Source organism: Hypanus sabinus, chromosome 4 (genome assembly GCF_030144855.1).
Source record: "Hypanus sabinus isolate sHypSab1 chromosome 4, sHypSab1.hap1, whole genome shotgun sequence".
Taxonomy (NCBI): Eukaryota; Metazoa; Chordata; class Chondrichthyes; order Myliobatiformes; family Dasyatidae; genus Hypanus; species Hypanus sabinus.
This window is the reverse complement of record NC_082709.1, coordinates 30,739,373-30,761,966: the sequence shown is the minus strand read 5'-3', so window position 1 is coordinate 30,761,966 and position 22,594 is coordinate 30,739,373. Positions and strand designations below refer to the sequence as shown.

Below are 22,594 nucleotides of genomic sequence, written 5' to 3'. Positions count from 1 at the left end.
TTCATAAGGCAGAAACGAGCTGCATCTAGATGTTGAGCATGGGCTCAGGGCTGTGGCACTCAAAGCTGGGAGGGACAGACTTTTTCATTGACTGTGCAGGGCCTTCTACATCCTTTTCCCACTGGGATGACCCTTGAACCTCTAGAACTGCTCCATCACATTGTGTCGATGGTCTGTGTTTGGGAGGAACACCTGAAGTTTTGATTTTTAATTGGTTAGTGCTGGAACATAGAACAGTACTGCGCAGTACAGGCTCTTCAGCTCATGATGTTGAGCTGACCTTTTAACCGATTCCAGTATCAATTTAATCCTTCCCTTCCACATAGCCTGCCATTTTACTCTCATTCATGTGCCTGTCTAAGAGTCTCCTAATTGTTCCTAATGTATCTGTCGCAACCACCAACCCAGTTGAACTTTCCATGAACTTACCACTCTCTTTGTAAAAACCTCCATCTGATATCCCCCTTTTACTTTCCTCCAATCATCTTAAAAATATGCCCTCTTGTCATCCTATGGATAAGATGCTGGCTCCCATTCTATTTATGCCTCTTATCATCCTACACTATCCTATACATCACGTCAATAAAGTCCAACGAAAATTTATTATCAAAGTACATATACGTCACCTTGAGATTCATTTTCTTGTGGGCGTATTCAGTAAATCCATAATAATCTAATAACCATAAGAGAACAGATGAAAGAGCACACTGACTTGGGCATTCAACAGGTGTGCAAAAAACAACAAACTGGGAACTATAAAAAGAAAGAAATAACAACAATAAATAAATAAATAAATAAATAAATAAATAAATAAATAGATAGATAGATAGATAGATAAATAAATAGATAAATAGATAAATAAATAAATAAATAAATAGATAAATAAATAAATAGATAGATAGATAGATAGATAGATAGATAGATAAATAGATAGATAGATAGATAGATAGATAGATAGATAAATAAATAGATAAATAGATAAATAGATAAATAGATAAATAAATAGATAAATAGATAGATAGATAGATAGATAGATAGATAGATAGATAGATAGATAGATAGATAGATAGATAAATAAATAGATAGATAGATAGATAGATAAATAGATAAATAGATAGATAAATAGATAAATAGATAAATAAATAAATAAATAAATAGATAAATAAATAAGTAAATAAGTAAATAAGTAAGTAAATAAATAAATAAATAAATAAGTAAATAAATAAATAAATAAATAAGCAATGAATATCAAGAACATGAGATAAAGAGTCCTTGAAAATGAGTCCGTAGGTTGTGGGAACATTTCAGTGATGGGGCAAGTGAAGTTGGTTCAAGAGCCTGATGGTTCACGGGTAATAACTGTTCCTGAACCTGGCTGTGTGAGTCCTGAGGCTCCTGTACCTTTTTCCTGAAGACAGCAGACAGAAGAGCATGTGACCTGGGTGGTGGGGGTTCCTGATGACGGATGCTGCTTTCCTGTGACAATGCTTCATGTGGATGTACTTAATGGTGACGAAGGCTTTGCCTGTGATGGATTCATCCTACTTTACTTCAAAAAGAAAAGCTTAGTTGCACAACTTTTTCTCATAAGGATTCTTGACAGTGTGGAGGAGCAGAGGGATCTTAGGGTCCACATGCATAGATCCTTCAAAGTTGCCACACAAGTTGATAGGGTGATTAAGCTGTGTTGGCCTTCATTAGTTGGGAGATTGAATTTGAGAGTCACAAAGTAACATTGCAGCTCTATAAAACCCCAGTTAGACTATGCTTGGAGTATTGTGTTAAGTTCTGGTTGCCTCATTGAGCAGTAGGAAGGATGTGGAAGCATTACAGAGGGTGCAGAGGTGAATTACCAGGATGCAGCCTGGACTAGAGCTTATGTCTTATGAGGATAGGTTGAGTGAGTTAGGAGATTTCTCCTTGGAGTGGGGGAGCATGAGAGGTGATTTGATAGAGGTTACAAGATGGTAAGAGACTTGGATCGAGTGAACAGCCTGTGACTTTTTCCAGAATGGGAAGAGCAAATACGAAGGGGTATAATTTTAAGGTGATTGGAGAGAAGTAGATAGGGTTGTCAGAGGTGTGTTTTTTATACATGGAGAGTGGTGGGTGCATGGAATGTGCTACCAAGGGTGGAGATAGAGGCAGATACATTCGAGACATTTCAGAGACTTAGATAGACACATGGATGATAGAAACATGGGAGGAATATGTAGTTAGGAAGGATTAAATTGATTTTAGAGTAGGTTAAAAGGTCAGCATAATATTGTGGGCTGAAGGGCCTGTGCTGTGCTGAATGTTTTATGTTCTATATTCTATGTATGACATGCTCTCTAATTCAGGCAGCATCCTGGTAAATCTCCTCTGCATCCCCACTAAAGCTTCTATCTCCTTCCTACTGTACAATGAAGTGACCAGAATTGAACATAAAACTCTAAGTATGATGCAAGCTGAGTATTTTACAAGCTGCAATATTACCTTGCTGCCCTTGAACTCAGTCCCCTGACTCTTGAGGCCACCACGCCATATGCCTTGTTAAACACCCTATCAACTTGAATGGCAACTTTGAGGGCTCCATGGTCGTGAAACCCAAGATCCTTCTGTTCTTCCACACTGCTTAGAATCCTCCCATTAACTATGTTCTCTGCCTTCAAGTTCAGTCTTCCAAAGTGTATCATTTCACACTTCTCCAGACTGAACCTCACCTGCTACTTACTTCTCAGCTCAGCTCTGCATCCTATCAGTGACCCACTGACTATAACAACCTCCTATACTATCCACCTTAAACCTTTGTGCCAACTACAAATTTAATAACCCACCCTTCCATTCCCTCACCTAAGTCATCTATAAAATCAAAGAAGAGCAGCAGTTCCAGAACAAATAATAGAAAAAATGTGCCTTAATATTTTGTGGATTCCAAAAGTGAAAGAATAGACAATATTTCTGTGTACAAGTAATTGTTGACAGAGAGCTGTGAACGCCTGAGTTACTGAATTCCGCAAGTGCAATGTGCAGGGGATGCATTATTAATTTTTGGGAAGGAGGAAGAATAGCCATTGTTTCATTTGCCTGCCATCCTTGGGTAATTGAACCCTTTGACCTATTGCTTTGCCGTCCTGAAATGAGAAGGAATAGCACCATGCTATTATTACCTCCCATTGTGTGGTTTACTTAACAGGTTTTTATACCTTCCTCCTATGTATGTGGTTGAGATGTTCTTTAATGGAAGTCAGCTTCATGGAATCTTCTCATTTCAAAGAAAAACTTCATCATGCCCCAACTGGGTTCTCAGTCAATGAAACATTTTTCAAAATTGGTTAATGTTGTATTGAAGTAATGTACTGCTTCCATTTATTTGATCCCATTTCTGTGTTCTTTGCCAATTTTGCTGCTAAAATTCAGAAAATGAGCAGTTAAGCATTGTTAAACTGTACCTGATATTTCATCAGCCTTTCCTATCCACTAGCAAAGTTTACCCATATTTCTGCCTGCTCAACACGTTAATCCAGTGCAAAAATTGATAAGAACTACGGGCACTGCCGACAAGCAGTCCTAATGACTAGCATGGGATTATTGAGTACACGCATTGTCTTGGCAGTGTAAAGCCAGAATTAATGAATCTGTGGAAAGTTGCGGGTTACATTTATACATCTCGACTTGTTCCAGGTTCCATTAGATATCCAAACGAAAACTGCATTTTGTTGTTATAATCCTGCTGCTTTGCTGGAAACCCGTTGTTATTCCTTGTACTTCTAAAGTCACTGCTATTTATAAATAAGAATTTATAGCTTAGCAAACCGTGCTTGCTTATCACTATTGCCACTTTAAATATACACAACCTTAAAGGCATCCAAAGCATTCCATTTGATTTAGTGACAACTGTCTGCTATATATACGTAGGATAAGATATAAATTCCTGACACCTCATCATAAGCACGTTGTAATAAATGGATACATCTGTACTGACAACTCAACAAAAGACAAGGAATTTCTTTTGTAAAGAAATGCATCACTGTCTCATTTGTCACCATGATTTTAATGGATAATTGTGCCAGGTTACAAATTCCTTTTGCTACACTAACAGTATCCTACTTAACAATATTCCTCTACTTTCATGTGCTGAGATCTAGAACCGAGTAGCAAACAGACTCCTATAAAGACTGTTAACTTCAATTTGCTAAAGCTAAACTGAAAATTATGTAGATTTCCTAATGCTAATTCATTATTCCCAGTCACAGCTGCAGGAAAATCTGCTACAATTTTTTAGTTTTTATAATTTTAAAAAATGCTGTAAACAGATGGATCTCAGCTGAATTCCGTTGAGACTCTCAAATAAATTATAAAGGGGCTATTATCTACTTCATAACTCCAAAGCTGGCATGTTTAAACTGCCTACAGTTACAATATTGTCTCCTAAATTTATCCAATCATTTTGAATTTAGCAGTAATAGTATTTTATACTCTGAGGGGAACATCAACCAAGAAGAGAGAAAAGCATGTGTAATGTAATAATTGAAGTAACTTAGATACTCTTAGTCACTCTGTAGAGTCATACAGCACAGGTTCCTCGGCTCAAGTCCAAGTCTACTATCATTCACAGGAATCCTACAGAAATCATATGTAATTTTTGTAATGCCCACATTCCCATCAACCCTACCCAGATATACTACTCAGCCACACAATAGGGACAACTTGCAGTTGCCATTTAACCCAACAGCCTGCATATCTTTGGGATGTGAGGGAAATCAGAACAGCTGAAGGAAGCTCACATAGTGACAGGGAGAACGTACAGACTCCATAGGGACAATATCAAAGTCAGGATCAAACCTGGGGCTTTGTAGCTGTAAGACAATAACTCAGCTAACTACACCACTGTGCCACTGAGTTGCCTGGAAAATAAAGGAATTCATCTTTAAGATGAAATATAGGGTTCTGATAAAACACAATGAGGCTCTGTTACCTCGGTTGAATGAAGGGAAAAATGCATTTGACATGGCGGCTAGGTAAAATTAGGAAGCACAAAGTCATTGGAAAAGAGTTAATGACCAAAATACCTTGCTCATCTTGCTTGAAACTTCATTGCTGAATTCTTCCAATCCCTTCTCTTCTTCTGCTGTAACACTGAAACAGTTCTAATCAAGGACACAAATGACATCCCTGTAACAAAGGTAATCCACCCATCTTCATCTTTCTTTAATCTGTGTTGGAACTGCATCCTTTCATGTAGTATGTCAATAATTTGGTGATGGAATTGATGGCTTTGTGGCCAATGTTGCAGATGATACGAAAATAGGTGGAAGGGCAGGTAGTGATGAGGAAGCAGGGAGCCTGTAGAAGGACTTTGATAAGGAAAATGGGCAAAGAAGTGGCTAATGGAATATAATGTATGGTCATACACTTTGGTAGAAAGAATAAAGGCATAGACTATCTTCTAAATGGGGATGAAATTCAGAAATCAGAGGTACAAGCTGAGTTGGTGGTAAGGACAGCAAATACAATGTTGCTATTAATTTTGAGAAGACTAGAATATGAAAGCAAGGATATAATGCTGAGGTCTTATAAGGCATTGTTTAGACCACACTTGTGGTATTGTGAGCAATTTTGGGCCTCTTACCTAAGAAATGATGTACTGGCATTGGAGAGAGTCCAGAGGAGGTTCATGAGAATGATCCCTGGGAATGAAAGGGTTAATGTATAAGGATCATTTGATGGCACTGGGCCTGTACACACTGAGTTCAGAAGAATAAGCAGGGGATCTCATTGAAACCTATCAAATGTTGAAAAGCCTACACAGAGTGGACGTGGAGAGTATGTTTCCAATAGTCAGGGAGTCTAAGACCAGAGTGCACAGCCTCGGAATAGAAGGACATCCCTTTAGAACAGACATGAGGGGGAATTTCTTTAGCCAGTGGGTGGTGAATCTGTGGAATTCATTGCCACAGATGGCAATGGATGTCAAGTAATTTGGTATATTTAAAGCAGAGATTGATAGTTTCTTGATTAGTAAGAGTGTCAAAGGTTGCAGAGAGAAGGTTGCAGCAGATTAAAAATGAATGTATTCAAGGACTGTGCATTTGAAAATCAGACATGATCTGAAGCTTCACACACAAAATGCTGGAGGAACTCAGCAGGCCAGACAGCAACTATGGAAAAGCATCAATGTTTTGAGCCGAGACCCTTCGTCAGGATTTCCAGCATCTGCAGAATTACTCAGGTTTGATCTGAAAATCAATGGGCTTAATGTGTCCACATTTACATTTAAAGGTCCAGAAGAAGCAAAGAACATTGTGAAGCAAATGATGACAAAACATAACGAGATCCTTGACTCAATAAAGGAATTGTGCAATGGGTTAAGAGATCTTGAATCAAAACTTCACAATACGGTGAGCAGAAAAGTCTGGATTTTAATGCTATTTCTTATTGTTGAGAATATTGCTTGACTGACATACAGTAATGCTTGGGTAGAAACTGTCACCAATTATATATTGTAAGACAAGGTTTCCAGCTGGATTCCTTAGTTACGGACTCTGACCTGGGAACTGTCTGACGCTGACCTGACAACTTGGCATATTGCCATTCTTTCACACTACGTAGTCTCATCATTATCAACCTCACCTGCTTCCATGTTCAACACCCACACGCAGTCTTTCACTGAAATGTTCCAACTGACCTTGTTACCTCCCAGCTTGACAATTACAATGTGCTTGTCATCTGCCTCACTTCTTTCATCTTATATACGGACGAACATAAACACCCATATCCCATTTAGCTTTCTCTCGTTCTATACTCAGAGCACCATATCATAGAAAGATAGAGGTTGTATTGGAGAGACTGCAGAGCAGAGTCACTAGTTATGAGAAGATGCTGGATACACTGTGTTTCTTTTCCTGAAGCAAAAGATGCTGAGAGGTTTGTGGTGGCAAGGCTCCTGACGGACATACACAAGCTTATGAATTATATGAAAAAGTTCATGGAGAGAGGTTCATGGGCCAAGCACAGGAAATTAGGACTAGCTATCTGGGTATTGTGCTCAGCATGACAGAGTTAGGCCAAAGGCTCTGTAATCGTACTCTTTTACTCTGTAGCTCTAATATTACGGAAGTTAAAATCACTTGCTATTTCAAGCCTTTTATTACTACAGTTATCTGCAGTCTCCCTACATATTTGCTTCTCTAGTTTCTGCTGACCTTGGGAAAGCCTGTAGTATAATCCCATCAAAGTGATCACCCCCTTCTCATTTTGAAGTTCTACCCATATCGCCTCACAGTACATTTCCTAGGAATACCTCTCTAAGCACTGTTGTAATATTCATGATGTGGAAACAAAGTTTTATCTGAATGTAATAGTAGCATGTTTTTCAGTACGGATAAATTGGATAGTGGACAGTTCAGCAAAGGGAGAAAAGTTTAAGTAATACCAAAACATAGTAGGTAAAATAGCATGAAGCCTTGAACCTTAGAATATTAAAGAAAGGTGTCAGAAAAAGGTGAAGAGTAATGAAAGCCATTTAGCCAAGCAGGCTTGGAGGGATGAACCAAAAGAGCTGGCAAAATATAGCTCTAATCAAAAGAAAGCATAGTATGGGAACTGTAGTTACTAAAGTCAAGGGGGCGGGGCATAAGGAATACAACTGTATAAAAGGAAGCAATAACTAAGTGAAGTGGGGAGGAAGTATCAAACAAAACACCTGCATTTTATAGTGCCTAATGCTCCTTTAGAAATGCTTTCAAAGTAATAAATAACGTTTAATTTTAAAAGCTGAGAAATGGAATGCCAGAAATAAAGAAAAAATGTTGGAAATACTTAACAACACCGACGGAAAGAAAAAGAAACCAAGTTAACGTTAAAGTTTGATCTCATTTCATCTGAACTACGAGAAGATGATACATACATTCAGCGGCCACTTTATTAGGTACACCTGCTCATTAATGGAAATGTCTAATCAGCCAATCATGTGACGGCATGTAGACGTGGTCAAGAGATTTAGTTGTTGTTCAGACCAAACTCCAGAATGGGCAGGAAATGTGATGTAAGTGACTTTGACCATGAAATGATTGCTGGTGCTAGATGGGGTGGTTTGAGTATTTCAAACACCGTCGATTTCCTAGTATTTTCAAGCACCGCAGTCTCCAGAGTTTACAGAGAATGGTCAAAGAAACAGAAAAAAAATCCAGTGAGTAGTAGTTCTGTGGGTGAAAGCACATTATTAATGAGAGAGGTCAGAGGAGAATGGCCAGACTAGTTCAAGCTGACCAGAAGGCAAATGTAACTCAAATAACCACACATTACAACAGTGATGTGCAGAAGAATATTGCTGAATGTACAACACATGAAACCTTAAAATGGATGAGCTACAGCAGCAGCAGACCATAAACATACACTCATTATTAGGTAAGGAGGTATCCTAATATAGTGGCCACTGAGTGTATGTTATATACACAATTGATTTTTGTTCTTTCCTGATTTGTGGTAACAGTTGACATTTCAATGAACTACATGAATGATTGGTACTTGTTTAATCATTGAAGTTAACGTAGCTCAATTGGTATCTTTCTCTAATTCCTGTTAGACGGATTCCAGTGGTTTCACCCAATCATCACCTGTGGATCCAGACTTGCAAATGACATCTCAAACAATGGAGAACCATGATCAAGAGGAACTGATCGAGGCTTCATCAAAGTCCAGTGTGGATTTAGTTCAAGTGGTAAAAGAGAGCAAAGCACTAAAGTTAGCTTCTGAACGTGGCTCAGATCACAGTCATGTCCTGGGATTACCCACAGAAGATGTCCAGAGAGTAACAGATAAATTGAAGATCTCTGGTGAAGGAGGCATAAATAATCCGTGCTATGTTACCATTTTAAACCACCCATTTAGAATGAAACTACCTCAAACCAAATCAGATTTCCCAACAAAGTATTTCACTGAAACTGAAAGAAGAATTTTCACTCTTCATCTTGCAGAAAACACACAAGAACACTCAAAACTTTCCATGGAAGATGTTGGAAACTACTCCAAAGTTTCCAAGTCTAATTCTTCCAAAGAGTGTCAAGTAGAAGAATTTGAAAACAGTGGAAAATTGTATAGTCAGTCCAATCAGGAATGCCAGTTTTCATACAGACATGTATGTACCTCATCAAAATATTCACTAACAGTCGTCTTCTTCTTCTTCTTCTTTGGCCCATAACCCCTACTGAGGCATAGGGCCACCAGTGACAGATCACTAGAAACCTCTGTGCTGGGCCATTCTTTCAAGTTGTCTCTGGGCGTAGTCCATTTTCGAAGATCCTTCTTCTCCCAGGGAGGAGGTCTTTGGAACTTCTGTTGGCATTTCTGTAGCTCTCGGTTTTGCAGAATGTGGTTGCTAGCCCCATGCCCACCCGCGTCACTTCGCAGCCAGGTTTGGGACTGTCTGTGGCAGAGTTGTTTACTAATAGCACTATAAAAGAAAGGTTGATTAATTCATCATAGGAAGGGGACCTGCTTAAATATAGGAAAAATTGTTCTAACACAATGTTTACATAAAGGGTAGTTTATTTTAAAGCATAAAGGCCGATACTTTGTCAGCAGTTCACCAAGTATCTGCTAACATTTCCCTGAACAATTGCCTGCAATTGTAGGAACTTTATTCAAATTTTCAATATTTCAGCTAATTCTTCACAGATACTTCAGCAGTTATATTTCTCTGTTAGACTCTTCAAGAAGTAACCTACTATAAAGTTAAATATCAATATTTTTAGTTTTTTATTGTTTTAGTATATTTCAGTGTTTATGAGTATCTTGGATTTAAATTCTCAGTTATCCATGAAAATGCAAATCATTTCTAACAATTGTTGTATGTTTCTGAACCTCAACATTCTGATAACTTTGTGAGTACCTGAACTACTCAACAAACTATAAGAAGTTATTTTAAGCGTTTCTCTCCCTCCAGTGTGATGGCATTTATGCCACTAAAGATGCTGTTGGTTAATGAATGGAACTTCTCTTCGAAAGTTCTTGCTGTTGAAACTGTGAGGCTAGTTGGAACTTTGTATTATAAGTTATTGTGAGCACAAAATTGGTGACTTCAAACTCAGAGCATATTTAGTTTTTATATGGAGAGATTCCTTATTGATTTTTTAAAACCAGATTATTAGTGGAAATCCATTTTAAATTTGATTGTGAATTAAGTACCTTTTAAAATAGAAATATTATTAAAAGAGTTCTTTGCATTTATCAAGCAGGCTTAAGGTAGTAAAAGAATCACAGGGATTTCACAGGTGTGTTATCAGATATAACTTTGTACCAAGCCACCTCAGGGGATATTGGAACTGGAAACATACATGAAAAGATACATTCTAAGGATAGCCTCAAAAAAAGGAAAGACAATAGGTAGAGGAGAGGACAGAAGATAAACCCTCACAGGTCTAGGATGTGGAATCAATAAAAATCCTGTGGGACATAATTAAAATCAGAGACACTGAACTTCTGAGGAGAACAATGCAATCAGAGCAGAGCAATGTAACCAATGCAAAGATGATAGCTGAATGTCATTGTTTTAAGAAATGGGTCACAAAACTTTGGATGAACTCGAGTTTATAGAAGGAAGAAGTGTATTGTATTAACATTGTTAAGTATTTCAGCAACAGATAGTTTGGGAAGGCCTGAGTTGTTTCTGTTCATTTTTTTTTTCAGAACCTGGGCATTGCTGGCAAGGCAGCCTTTATTACATATTCCTAATTGCCCTTGAGAAAGTGTGGCTGAACAGACTTCTGAAACAACTGCAATCCTTCTTGTTATGTATGAGGGTTGATTGATAAGTTTGTAGCCTAAGGTAGAAGGAGTCAATTTTAGAAAACCTAGCTCCCTCCTACATTTACACATTTAGTCCAGCAGTTGTGGAGCATACAGATCTCGGACCTCCGGAAAGTTTCCACAGCAGGGATGATTGATAAGTTTGTGGCCTAAGGTAGAAGGAGATGAGTTATACAGCTCTCGCTACATGCACATGCAGTTCAACTCTTTGAGTGATTATGCAGAAAGTTTGAAGTTAATCTCCTTCTGCTTTAGGCCACGAACTTATCAATCACCGATGAGTTATTAACTTCAAACTTTCTGTATAACCACTCAAAGAGTTGAACTGCATGTGCATGTAACGAGAGCTGTATAACTCATCTCCTTCTACCTTAGGCCACAAACTTGTCAATCACCCCTCGGACACCAACAGTACTGTCGAGGAGCGAGTTGCAGTATTTAGACCCAGAGATGATGATAGACTGGTGATCTAGTTCCAAGTGAGGTTCGACTTGGAGAGGAGCCTGAAAGTGGTGGTGTTCCCTAGTGCTTGGTGCCCCTCTCCTTCTTGGTGTTTGGGAGGTTCTGTTGGAGTAACCAAGTGAAAAACGGCAGTGCATTTTGTATACTGTGCACGCTACAACCACTGTGTACCAGCCTGGAGTACCAGTTAAATGGGCTGCTTTGGTCTGGATGGCTTCAGGAGCTGTTGAAGCTGCACGTATCCAGTCAACAGAGAAGTATTCAATCAGACACCTGACTCTAAACTTTCCAACTGAGACATCAAATGGTCTGCAGTCAATGGTGAGGATTCCTCCCACCTGTATATCCTTATACTGCCACTCTGTTTGATCCATCCAGCCAGTAAGATAATCCTCAGCCAGGAATTATGATGGAGTCTGGGACATTATCTGTAAGCTCTGCATCTGCATGTTCAGTTATGTTAGGCTGTTGCTTAACTGGTCCATCTGAGAACTGTTCAATGTGGATACCAGCACGCAGATGTTTGTAACAATAAGTTTGGAAGGTCAAGTACATTCAGTTGTTTCTGAATTCCACCTGGTTTTATTCTTTCTCTGTTTAAATATAGGGGCAATACTACAACCAAATTTTTTTACGAGGCCAATTCAGGGTCAACCATGTGGTATGATAATGAAATGGCATAGAAACCATGCTGGGAAACGATTGCGTATTTCCTTCTCATGAAAGTCATTAGTGAATCATATGAGGCTTTTTTTTTCATCATTTGATTAGATTTTATGGTAATTTTACTATTTTTCCTTCCCTTTCTACATTACTTATCAAATTTAAATTCTATGGCTGCCAGGACAGGATTGAATTCAGCTTTCTATATTATAAACCCAACCCTCTGGATTTCTAGCCCTGTAGTTTATCTGCTGTGCTGAAGAGTTAATATTTTAGCCAATACCCTGTTTCTTTTTACTATTGTGAGTTATTTTCAGTAAATTTAGTATTAGGTGTAAAATTATCTTATCTTTTCTGTTGCTCAGCCAACTGATTGATGTACCTTGGACTCCAACCTTTAATAATTTAGGACTTTGACATTAGAAATTGTAGTTGTAATTGTAAAACAGTACTGTATTGCAAAAAATTATCAAGGTTTCACTGAAGGTCATGGCAAAAATAGTCATACTATAATAAGCAGGTGGTGATGTGCCTAACAACCTAAATAAATTATTGATAAAATTTCATTTGTTTTTAAGGAACCTTTAAAGGTTAAATCGGATGGATTCATGAGCAATGAAATTACAGATTCAGTTGCAGAAGATCCAAATCGACAGGAAGCTATTGAGTTACATCATCGCTCCACTGATGGCAGCACAGTGACTGAGGGAGATCTACAGAATGAACTTTTAGCAGACGAAAATCTGTCAATAGAAGAATACGAATGTATGTCACCTGACGACATCTCCTTACCTCCGCTTCCTGATACTCCTGAATCAACTCTCCTCCATTCTGAAACAGAAGTGGACAAAACCTCCAGACTAAGTTTTCACAGTCTGCATGCTGGGTCGTGCAGTGGCCAGCCACAGAAGCAAATAAGCTGTAGCAGAGTGATGGACACATTTGAAAACCTAGCACCTTTGACCCCTGTTGATAAAATAAATCATCCAAGGCCATATAGTGAATTGGAATGCCATCATGCATCTGATCCAAATCCCAGCGACAAATCTTGCACTAAATACAGATCAGAGTCTTCCTCCTTTATTCACAGCCCACTGACAATTCCTGCCCCCAGAATTGTTTCAAACACGCTTTCACATATCTTAAAATCCCAAATAGTAACCAGTTCATCAGTCTGTGATTCTATCCATGAAGCGCATGAGAGACGATTGCAGACACATGATATGCATGAGAGTCTAACAAACCAGGAATCACTGCATGATTCTAACGGTGATTGTTTTAGAAAAGAAATGAATTCTAACCAAAATGATTTGTGTGTTTTGCCTGGATCACTAACAGTACCCCACAATGTACAAAATATAGTACATGATGCAGATCACCGCATGGATATTGTCATCCACAAGGAAATCAGACATACGTCAAGAAATGTGTGCAACCTGGCTTGCACTAATCCCACCTTCTCCAAGATGCTGTCCAATGTCAGTGTGGTAGAAGGTTCTCCTGTGACCTTGGAAATCGAAGTAACAGGACTCCCAGAACCAACATTAACATGGTGGGTAACCTATAATTAACAGGCATCATATCTGCAAGTAGAACTGTTTCTAATTGGACCATTTTTTATAGAATTAATAAATATTTAGCTAATTAGCATGCAGTTGTGGATGTCTGCATGAATCTGATATTTTTGGTTTTATTACAACATAGCTCCCAGATAAAGTCCAAATCTTCCAAACATTCAGCAAAATTTTAAAAAGGCTTTGCTGAAAATGTGAGAACTTTGCTTTAAATAATTATTCATTAATCAAGTGCCCAGCATTGTATTTAGTCAAATACAAGTTAAGTGACCAACAACTACTTTTTTTTTGCTAGCTATTGAAAATGATATAGGCAGCTAAGTGGACAGTGGTTAAAAAACGTACTGGTAACATTGGAACTGAAGGTAATAAGGGTGGAAAAGAGCTTTAAGAAAATGTTTGGTGTGTTTAAAGAATATGGGGGATGCCTTTACATTCCATAATGATCTTGAGAAGATATGGCACACAAGCAAGGCCTTCTTGTGCTTAATATGCTCCATTCTGACTTTACATGCCAATTTTAAAAAGCAGGCAGGGCCTTTTGGAACTTCTCTGTGAAGCGGGAGATTGCTTGGGTTAATTGTAACTAGGGTTAATTTGCAAGGGCCAATAAAATTTAAGCTGAGTGGCCATTGTGTGAGTGGGTAGTGTTAGGCTGGTCAGACTCGGGCGATAACTGGCACAGGCTAGAACTTAAGGCTGAGAAGTTAGAGGTACAAGTGTAGGCAGGATGGTAGTTCAGGCAGTGGAATGCTCCTTCTGTGAGATGTAGAATTGCAGGGTACCTAACAGACTCCCTGATGACTACATCTACAGAAAGTGCATCCAACTTCAGCTTTTGACTAACAAGGTCAAGGGACTGAAGCTGGAGCTGGATGTACACAGTCCTATTCCAAAGGCTGAAAACTTAATAGGTGAACCTGTACTGAGGTGGTCACACCCCGAGTGCAGGCTTCAGACAGTAGATGGGTGAGCACAGGGAGAAGTAAGGGGAATAAGCAGTCAGTGCAGGGATACTACTACCCCTCTTGGTATAAAGGAGCGAGGTACATTGGGGCATTCCGCCAGAGTGGGTGTGAGTGTTTCTTCGGAATGTCGAGGTGAAGGAGTTATTAAGAGCTGTCGGAATTCTGTGTGAAAGCCAAAGAAAAAACATCTCGAGTTTGAATATGCTTTAGGGAGTAATTTAGAGAAGTTCTTTTTCCAAACAAAGATGCAGGAGAGAAAAGGGAGATAGTAACTGGTGAGTAATACAGGAGATGGATGTGATAATCTCCTTTGTGATTGAAATGATGGGAAATAAACACAGAAGGGTTAGGGTTAAAGCTGAGAAGCAGTCATTAACGTAGGTAAGTTGATAAGGAGTGTAAGCAGAAAGAGAGTGAATTCAAAGGAGCAGTGGAGTTGAAGAGACTACTAGACAGGTTTATGGAGGAATTTAAGGTGGGGGGTTATATCGGAGGCAGGTTTTGAGGGTCGGCACAACATTGTGGGCTGAAGGGCCTGTAATGTGCTGTACCATTCTATGTTCTATGAAATGGGGGTTGATGCAGAAGCTCTTCAAAGAAAAGAATGAGATTTTCACAACATAAAACTTTGATGGTACTGTGCTCGATTTTAAAGAAATGTAAGTATGATAGATCAAGGTATGGGCGAAAAAGCCACAGACTCGTGTGAGGTTTGGTGATAAAGACAATCTAGAGAATGTTCTCTCTACTTCCTCTCAGACAAGCATATCCTTCATTACCAAGAAGAGCAAAGCGGTATACTCTATTTCAGGTGTAATTTCAACACCAGAGTACCCTGAGGATATAAAAAAATGTGGATGCTGGGAACCAAAGTGAAAAAAGGAAAATGCTGGACACACCCAACCAGTCAGGCAGCCTCCATGGAAGGAGAAACAGAAATCTGATGAATCTGAAACATTAATTCTGATTCTCTTTCCACAGATGCTACCTGACCTGTTGGTTCCTTCCAGCGTTTTCTGTTTTTGCATAATATTCTTTAAAGCACATGATACAACTACATTGCTGTAAAGGTTAACTATTTGCCTTCCTAAATACTATTGTTTTTTTAAGAATAATATTTTGCTTTTCATTACTCCTATCAGCATGGATAATTCCTCATTCCTCAAAAATACTTCAATTCTTGGCCATTCAGTTGACCAACTAGAGTCACAGCATAGAGTCATAGAACACTACAGCACAGAAACAGGCCCTTTGGCCCATCTAGTCTGTGCTGAACCATCAATCTGCCTAGCCCCATCAACCTGCACCAGACCGTAGCCTACCACACCCCTTCCATTCATGTACCTATACAAGTTTCTCTTAAATGCTGAAATCAATCCCTGTTCCACACACTCACCACCCTCTGAGTGAAGAAGCTCCCATTCATGTTCCTTTTAAAATTTTCACCTTTCACCCTTAACACATGACCTCTAGCTGCAGTCTCACCGAACCTCAGTGGAAAAAGCCTGCTTGCATCTATCCTATTTATACCCCTCATAGTTCTGTATACCTCCATCAAATCTTCCCTCTATCTTCTAGGGAATGAAGCACGAACCTATTCAACCTTTTACTGTAACTAAGGAACTCAAGTCCCAGCAACATCCCTGTAAAATTTCTCTGCAGTCTTTTCATTTTATTTATATCTCTCCTGTAGGTAAGTGACCAAAACTGCACAAAGTACTCCAAATGAGGCCTGGCCATTGTCTTATACAATTTCAACATAACATTCCAACTCCTGTACTCAATACATTGATATATAAAGGCCAGTGAGCCAAAAGCTTTCTTTATGGCACTATCTACCTGTGATGCCACTTTCATGGAATTATGGATCTGTATTCCCAGATCCTTCAGTTCTACTGCACACCTCAGTTCCCTACTGCTCACTGTGTAGGACCTACTCTGGTTCGTCCTTCTAAAGTGCAACACCTCACACTTGTCTGCATTAAATTCCGTTTGTCATTTTTCCAACTGGTCCAGGTCCCATTGCAGGCTTTAATAGTCTTCTTCACCATGCCAAACACCCCTAACCTTGGTATCATCCACAAATTTGCTGATCCAGTTTACCACATTATCATCCAGATTATTGATATAGATGACAAACAGTAATGGACACAGCACTGACCCCTGCAGCACAACGCTAGTCACAGGCCTCCAGTCAGAGAGGCAACCATCTACACCCACTCTCTGGCTTCTTCTTTGAAGCAAATGATTCATCCACTTTGCTGTCTCATTTTGAATACCAAGTGATTCAACATCCTTGACTAACCTCCCATGCAGGAACTTGTCAAAGGCCTTGCTAAAATCCATGTGGACAACATCCTCAAAAACTTTATAAATTAGTTAAGTGCAACTTACCATGCACAAAGCCATATTTGTGCCAACTATCAGTCCCTGTTTATCCAAATATTTACATATTCGGTTCTTCAGAATACCTTGCAATTACTTTTCTACTACTAATGTCAATCTCACAGGACCATAATTTCCTGGATTCTCCTTGAAGCTTTTTTAAAATAACAGAACATTAGCTATCCTTCATTCCTCTGGCACCTCACTTGTGGCTAAGGGTGTTTTAAATATCTCTGCTAAGGCCCCTGAAATATCTGTCTATAACTTTGCTGCTGTTTTGCCTCAGTTCTATAGACTCTGTCCACTTCCCAAGAAAATACGGTTGCAAAAAATCCATTTAAGATCTCCCCACATCAGCTCCACACATAGATTACCACTCTGATCTTCCAGAGCACCAATTTTTTCCCTTGTTATCCTTTTGCTCTTAATATATTTGCAGAAACCCTTAGGATTCTCCTTCACCTTGTCTGTTAGAGCAACCTCATGTCTTCCTGATTTCCTTCTTAATTGTTTTCTTGTATTTCTCACATTCCATTAATATTTCATTTGTTCCTATCTGTCTATACCTGCTATGCACCTCCTTCTTTTTCTTAACCAGGGCCTTAATGTCTCCAAACACCAAGATCCTCTAATCCTTTATACTTCCCTTTTATTATGACAGGAACATACAAACTCTGTACTCTCAAAATTTCACTTTTAAAGGCCTCTGACTTACCAAGTACACTTTTGCCAAAAAACAATCCGCCCAATCCACACTTGCCAGAACCTTTCTGATACCATCAAAATTGGCCTTTGTCCAATTTAGAACCTCAAACCTATGATCAGACCTATCCTTTTCCATAATTACCTTAAAACTAATGGATCGCTGGATGCAAAATAGTACCCTGCACAAACGTCTATCACTTGCCCTGTCTCATTCGCTAATAGGAGATTTCGTATCACACTCTCTCTAGTTGGGACTTCTATGTACTGATTAAGAAAACTTTCCTGAACATATTTGACAGACTTTCCCCATCCTGCCTTTTGAGAATATTGGAACCCAGTCAATATGTGGAAAAGTAAAATTGCCTACTATCACAATATTATGTTTCTTGCACCAATCTGCAATCTTCAAATTTGCTCCTCTGAATCCCACAGACTGCTGGGTGGTCTATAATGTAGTCCCATTATATCTATTACCTATTGATCAAAATCTACTGATACTGCTTTTCAGCTGATATGGTCCCGTTCACAGTTTAATTTGCTAACCGTCACAGGTAAATTTGTATACCTGTGACTAAATCCCCTAATCATGTCATTGCAAATGATTGCAAATAGTTTGGCCCCAACACTGATGCCTGCAACACCCTATCAATTATAAACTGGCAAATTAAAAATAGCTTTGTCTGTAATTTCTGTCTGAGAAGCAATCTAAATTATTATTTTACCTCCAATCCTACCAGCCCTAATTCCACGTCTCATTCCCATTCTGATACGTCTATTCCTGGCCTCCTCTACTGTCAAGATGAAGCCGCACTCAGGTTGGAGGAACAACACCTTATGTACCGGCTGGGTAGCCTCCAACCTGATGTCATGAACATTGACTTCTCTAACTTCCATTAATGCCCCTCCTCCCCTTCTTACCCCATCCCTGACATATTTAGTTGTTTTTTCTCTCTCTCTGCCCATCACTCTGCCTGTTCTCTACCTCCCTCTGGTGCTCCCCTCCCCCTTTCTTTCTCCCTAGGCCTCCTGTCCCATGATCCTTTCCCTTCTGCAGCTCTGTATCACTTTTGCCAATCACCTTTCCAGCTCTTAGCTTCATCCCACCCTCTCCGGTCCTCTCCTATCATTTTGCATTTCCCCCTCCCCTCCTACTTTCAAATCTCTTAGCATCTTTCTTTTCAGTTAGTCCTGACGAAGGGTCTCGGCCTGAAATGTCGACAGCGCTTCTCCCTGCCTGGCCTGCTGTGTTACACCAGCATTTTATGTGTGTTGTTTGAATTTCCAGCATCTGCAGATTTCCTCATGTTAGCCCTAATTTGTGTTTTTTTTAATTCAGCAAGTTCCTCTTGGGACATACTAAAGATGATTTTCCTAATTTAAGCATTTATAAAACGATTTTGACTCTGAAAAAAAGACTTTCTGAGTGCTTTTCATCTCATCCCAAAATGGCATGATATCTGCTGTGACATCAATTTTCATTCAATAATTTAAAACTTTAAGGACTTTTGAAATGAGGAATTGATCTTTTTGTCTCATAGGATAACAGGAAAGGATAAAATAATGGCCCAGGTTAGGTTTGAATTTTAAAACTTGAAAGTAGTTAATTTTAGGCTTTTTGTAAATCAAGATGAAAATCTTTCTTGAAATGGAATGCAATGGTTGTGCAAAAAATAATTGTGTGTGTGTGTGTGTGTGTGTGTGTGTGTGTGTGTGTGTGTGTGTGTATGTGCGTGTGTGAGAATAATACATTAGGGTTGTCACATGGTGAATATGCTTAACAAAACACCCTAAGTTTTCAGTGGTTGGGACATTGTATGCTTTTATGATCTTGAGTTTGAATGATCTTTGCATGTTCCATGTATTTTAAATGTATGTACTATTGCTAATGATCCATAGATTTTTGAAGTGATCCTAATATTCCTTGGCCTTAATGGAGAACATTTTCTAAACCAAAATTAATTATTCTAATTTTATATACGTATTTTGCAAATAAATGTGGTGCTGGAATTTGCTTGATGTGAAAATGCACTCTTTACTTCAGGTACAAGAATGGACAGAAGCTAACAACAGATCAGCATCTAAAAATTTCACAAAAGGAGGGCAAACACATTCTTTACATTGAGAAGGTGTCAGATAAAGATGCTGGTACTTATGTTGCACAAGCTAAAAATTCTAGTGGTGCTGTCAGTTCCAGTGCTGTTCTTCAAGTTCAAGGTAACTGCCATCTGAGATGTTTCCACATTGACTTCATAGATTGGTTCACCTGCCTTGGAGTGTTGTGTTTAATCTACACTGGTCTGATTCTTATCTATATTCTATTAACTTCACGCCTGTAAGTGTATATCACTTGGCAGCCTATCACTGTGTCCTAAAGTATCTGCACTCATCACAAGTAAAATCTTTGATGTCTTCTATAATTTTATTAATGTATTTTTGTTGCTGTTATATATTTACAATTGCTTATTTAGCTGATTTACAGAAAATACTAATATTTTAGTACTTTTGCTGTAAAGTATATCTTCAGTAATTCAGCACAAACTAGATGGTTTCTTGTATTCAATAACACCAGTAAGAATGTAACATCGACTGTCCAATTATAGTCATGTAAGAAAACATGTACTACAGATTGAAAACGGATGATAACTTTAATTACCTTTTCCATTATTGGTTTAAACAGCCTGACCCTTTACATAGAAGTATTTTAGAAAATTATGAAGGTGACTTTTACTTCTTAGCTCTTACTACTTTTGAAATAAAGGCATTGTTAATCCATGATAGAAATGTAACATGTTTTTAAATTGTAAGCACATGATATTGACTCATTAATCTTTAAGAAGTGTTTATCTGCAAATTTATATAGAGTTAATTGCTGCTCTCAAAGATCTTGATGGTCACACTTCCCAAGAGTGGAAATAACATTAGAGGTAAAATCACCCAGAAGTACCTCCGAAGTAAAATCATATGATGTCACAAACTTTTCCCTGCAGTCAAGTTCAAAATAACACAAAAAAGTCAATCAGAGAACATCATGTAAAATTTCAAATCTAGCAGATTGAGTGGATAGGGGAAATAGTAATGAAAAACATTGAATTTAAATGCTATGGTTAAAAAAGTGTTTTATTGTATCATGGTTTATATAATCACATGCAAAGAGATGTAATGCACAACTTTAATTATTTTGATATTTTCTCTAGTATAAAGCACCTCCAGGAGCAAATTTTCTAGAATAATTTTATAATTTGGAAACAATGCTCCCACGTTAATACTACTCTACCATTAAAAAGCATTTTGCCAGAAGCACATTTTGCTAGCAGAATCCTATTTAGTTATACCACCCAGTATCTCATTTGATGCCTAGGTGACAAAATGGATGATCAATGGTGCTGGTCATACTTGAGTCTACCAGATAGAACATTGTGCATTTTACATTTCTACAGTTCATTTTGAGTTTTACTCTTAGAACTCAAAATGAACTGCAGAAATGTAACATGCACAATTTTCTATACAGTTGGGTTAATTATTTCCATATTTTCCATAATAAACAAGAGATTAATTATTCATATTTGAAATGTACTTTCATATCAAATGACAGTAGTCCTCGCATAGTTTAGCTCATACTTGCATGATTTTTAAGCTTGATTCGGAGCTGCCAGTTCCCTCGTAATTCATTCTTGAAACTAGCTTGAAAATAAATTAACTATTTAATTGCATCCCAAAGCATAATTTCTTTTCATTGTAATATGATACGTTGGAACCGCAATATGCTGGAACTAGACTTTGAATGATAGCAAAGAAAATGTAAATACAATTTAATAGTATTATTCATATTTTGTAGAATTACATAAACAATTAGCGCAAAATTGACAATGGTTAGGGGAATATGGCAGTTTAAATCTAAGTTACAGTATGTTGTGAGAAATGTAGCTGGTGACTGTAAATGTATCAAATATATCAGAGGAGATTTAATAATATGCCATATGGAGATTTTCTTTTCAATTTAAAGATTGGTGGGATCACAAAGCTGTTACGTGATATTTTTATATGCCAAAGTAAAACACTTTCAGTTGCTGTAACAGAAAAAAGGATCACATAAATACTATCACATCAAATGCAGCATTTCAGAGCTACCATGAAAAAGCATTATTTTGTGTACTTAAGTGATCGTGGAAGATATTGAGGAAGCTAAGACAGAAAATTTCATGTTGAAAAATTATAATTTGTCTCTGTGTATCATGATATTGCTGTGATTAATGTATTTGTCTTTCATAGATTTTTTTTTGTTCCTCCTACCTGCTTTATTGTGTTGAAACAAAGACGCCGTATAAAAAGCAAGATCAGTTCCTTCCTCCACACTATATTCTATAAATTTAAAAAAAACTTTATTTTCCTCATTTGTTTTTATCTTCTTTTGCATTTTAATTTGGAAAACAAGACTCAAAGTTACCATAATACATCTGAACCTTGTCAATGTTTTGCACTGCAGGGTTCAATCTTAATATTGGTACCACAACAATGAGAAACTACCAATAGAAAGGCCACAAAGAAAAAATATAATCACCACACCCAGTTGCAAGGATAGGAATACTCACTTGAGTTACTGTCACGTTCTCCTTCGGGTGTAACGAAACGCCGAATTTAACGTCCGGATAAACCACAGTTAATAAGAACCAGATCGCAGTAAGATTAACCATTTACTGTTCACTCTTCACATTAACATATGGTGAAAACTGTTGATAAAACAATACAAGATTGATACAGTATTTGTTCCTTCCTTAATATCACATTTCAAGTGTAAATACTTGCAAAGGTGACTATAACTACATTACACTAAGGTGCAGTATACAGGGAGAGTTTACCTGCTCCATTGACTACTTTAAATACACTTCCATGCAAACTATCCGCGACTCTTTAACTAACGAAAGCATAAACATTATCTACCGACGTTACCTCTAACAGGATCAGCATTAACATCTTAGTTCAATATATCGATTATCTATTAACTTACAGCGTTGCTCTCACTGTGATTTCTCATGCCTGCAAAACTGC

General features: G+C 38.1%; 1 protein-coding gene across 1 annotated transcript in view; it reads left to right on the top strand.

Moving 5' to 3' along the window:
• ccdc141 (coiled-coil domain containing 141) overlaps positions 1–22,144 on the top strand; it is a 131,066-nt gene extending 108,922 nt beyond the window's left edge. Inside the window, exons 21-24 of the mRNA XM_059966774.1 lie at positions 6,265–6,383; positions 8,570–9,121; positions 12,495–13,468; positions 19,590–22,144. Of these exons, the coding sequence (XP_059822757.1) occupies positions 6,265–6,383; positions 8,570–9,121; positions 12,495–13,468; positions 19,590–19,884 (1,940 nt within the window). The 3' untranslated portion in view covers positions 19,885–22,144. The remainder of the gene's footprint in view (positions 1–6,264; positions 6,384–8,569; positions 9,122–12,494; positions 13,469–19,589) is intronic.
• Positions 22,145–22,594: the final 450 nt, after the last annotated feature.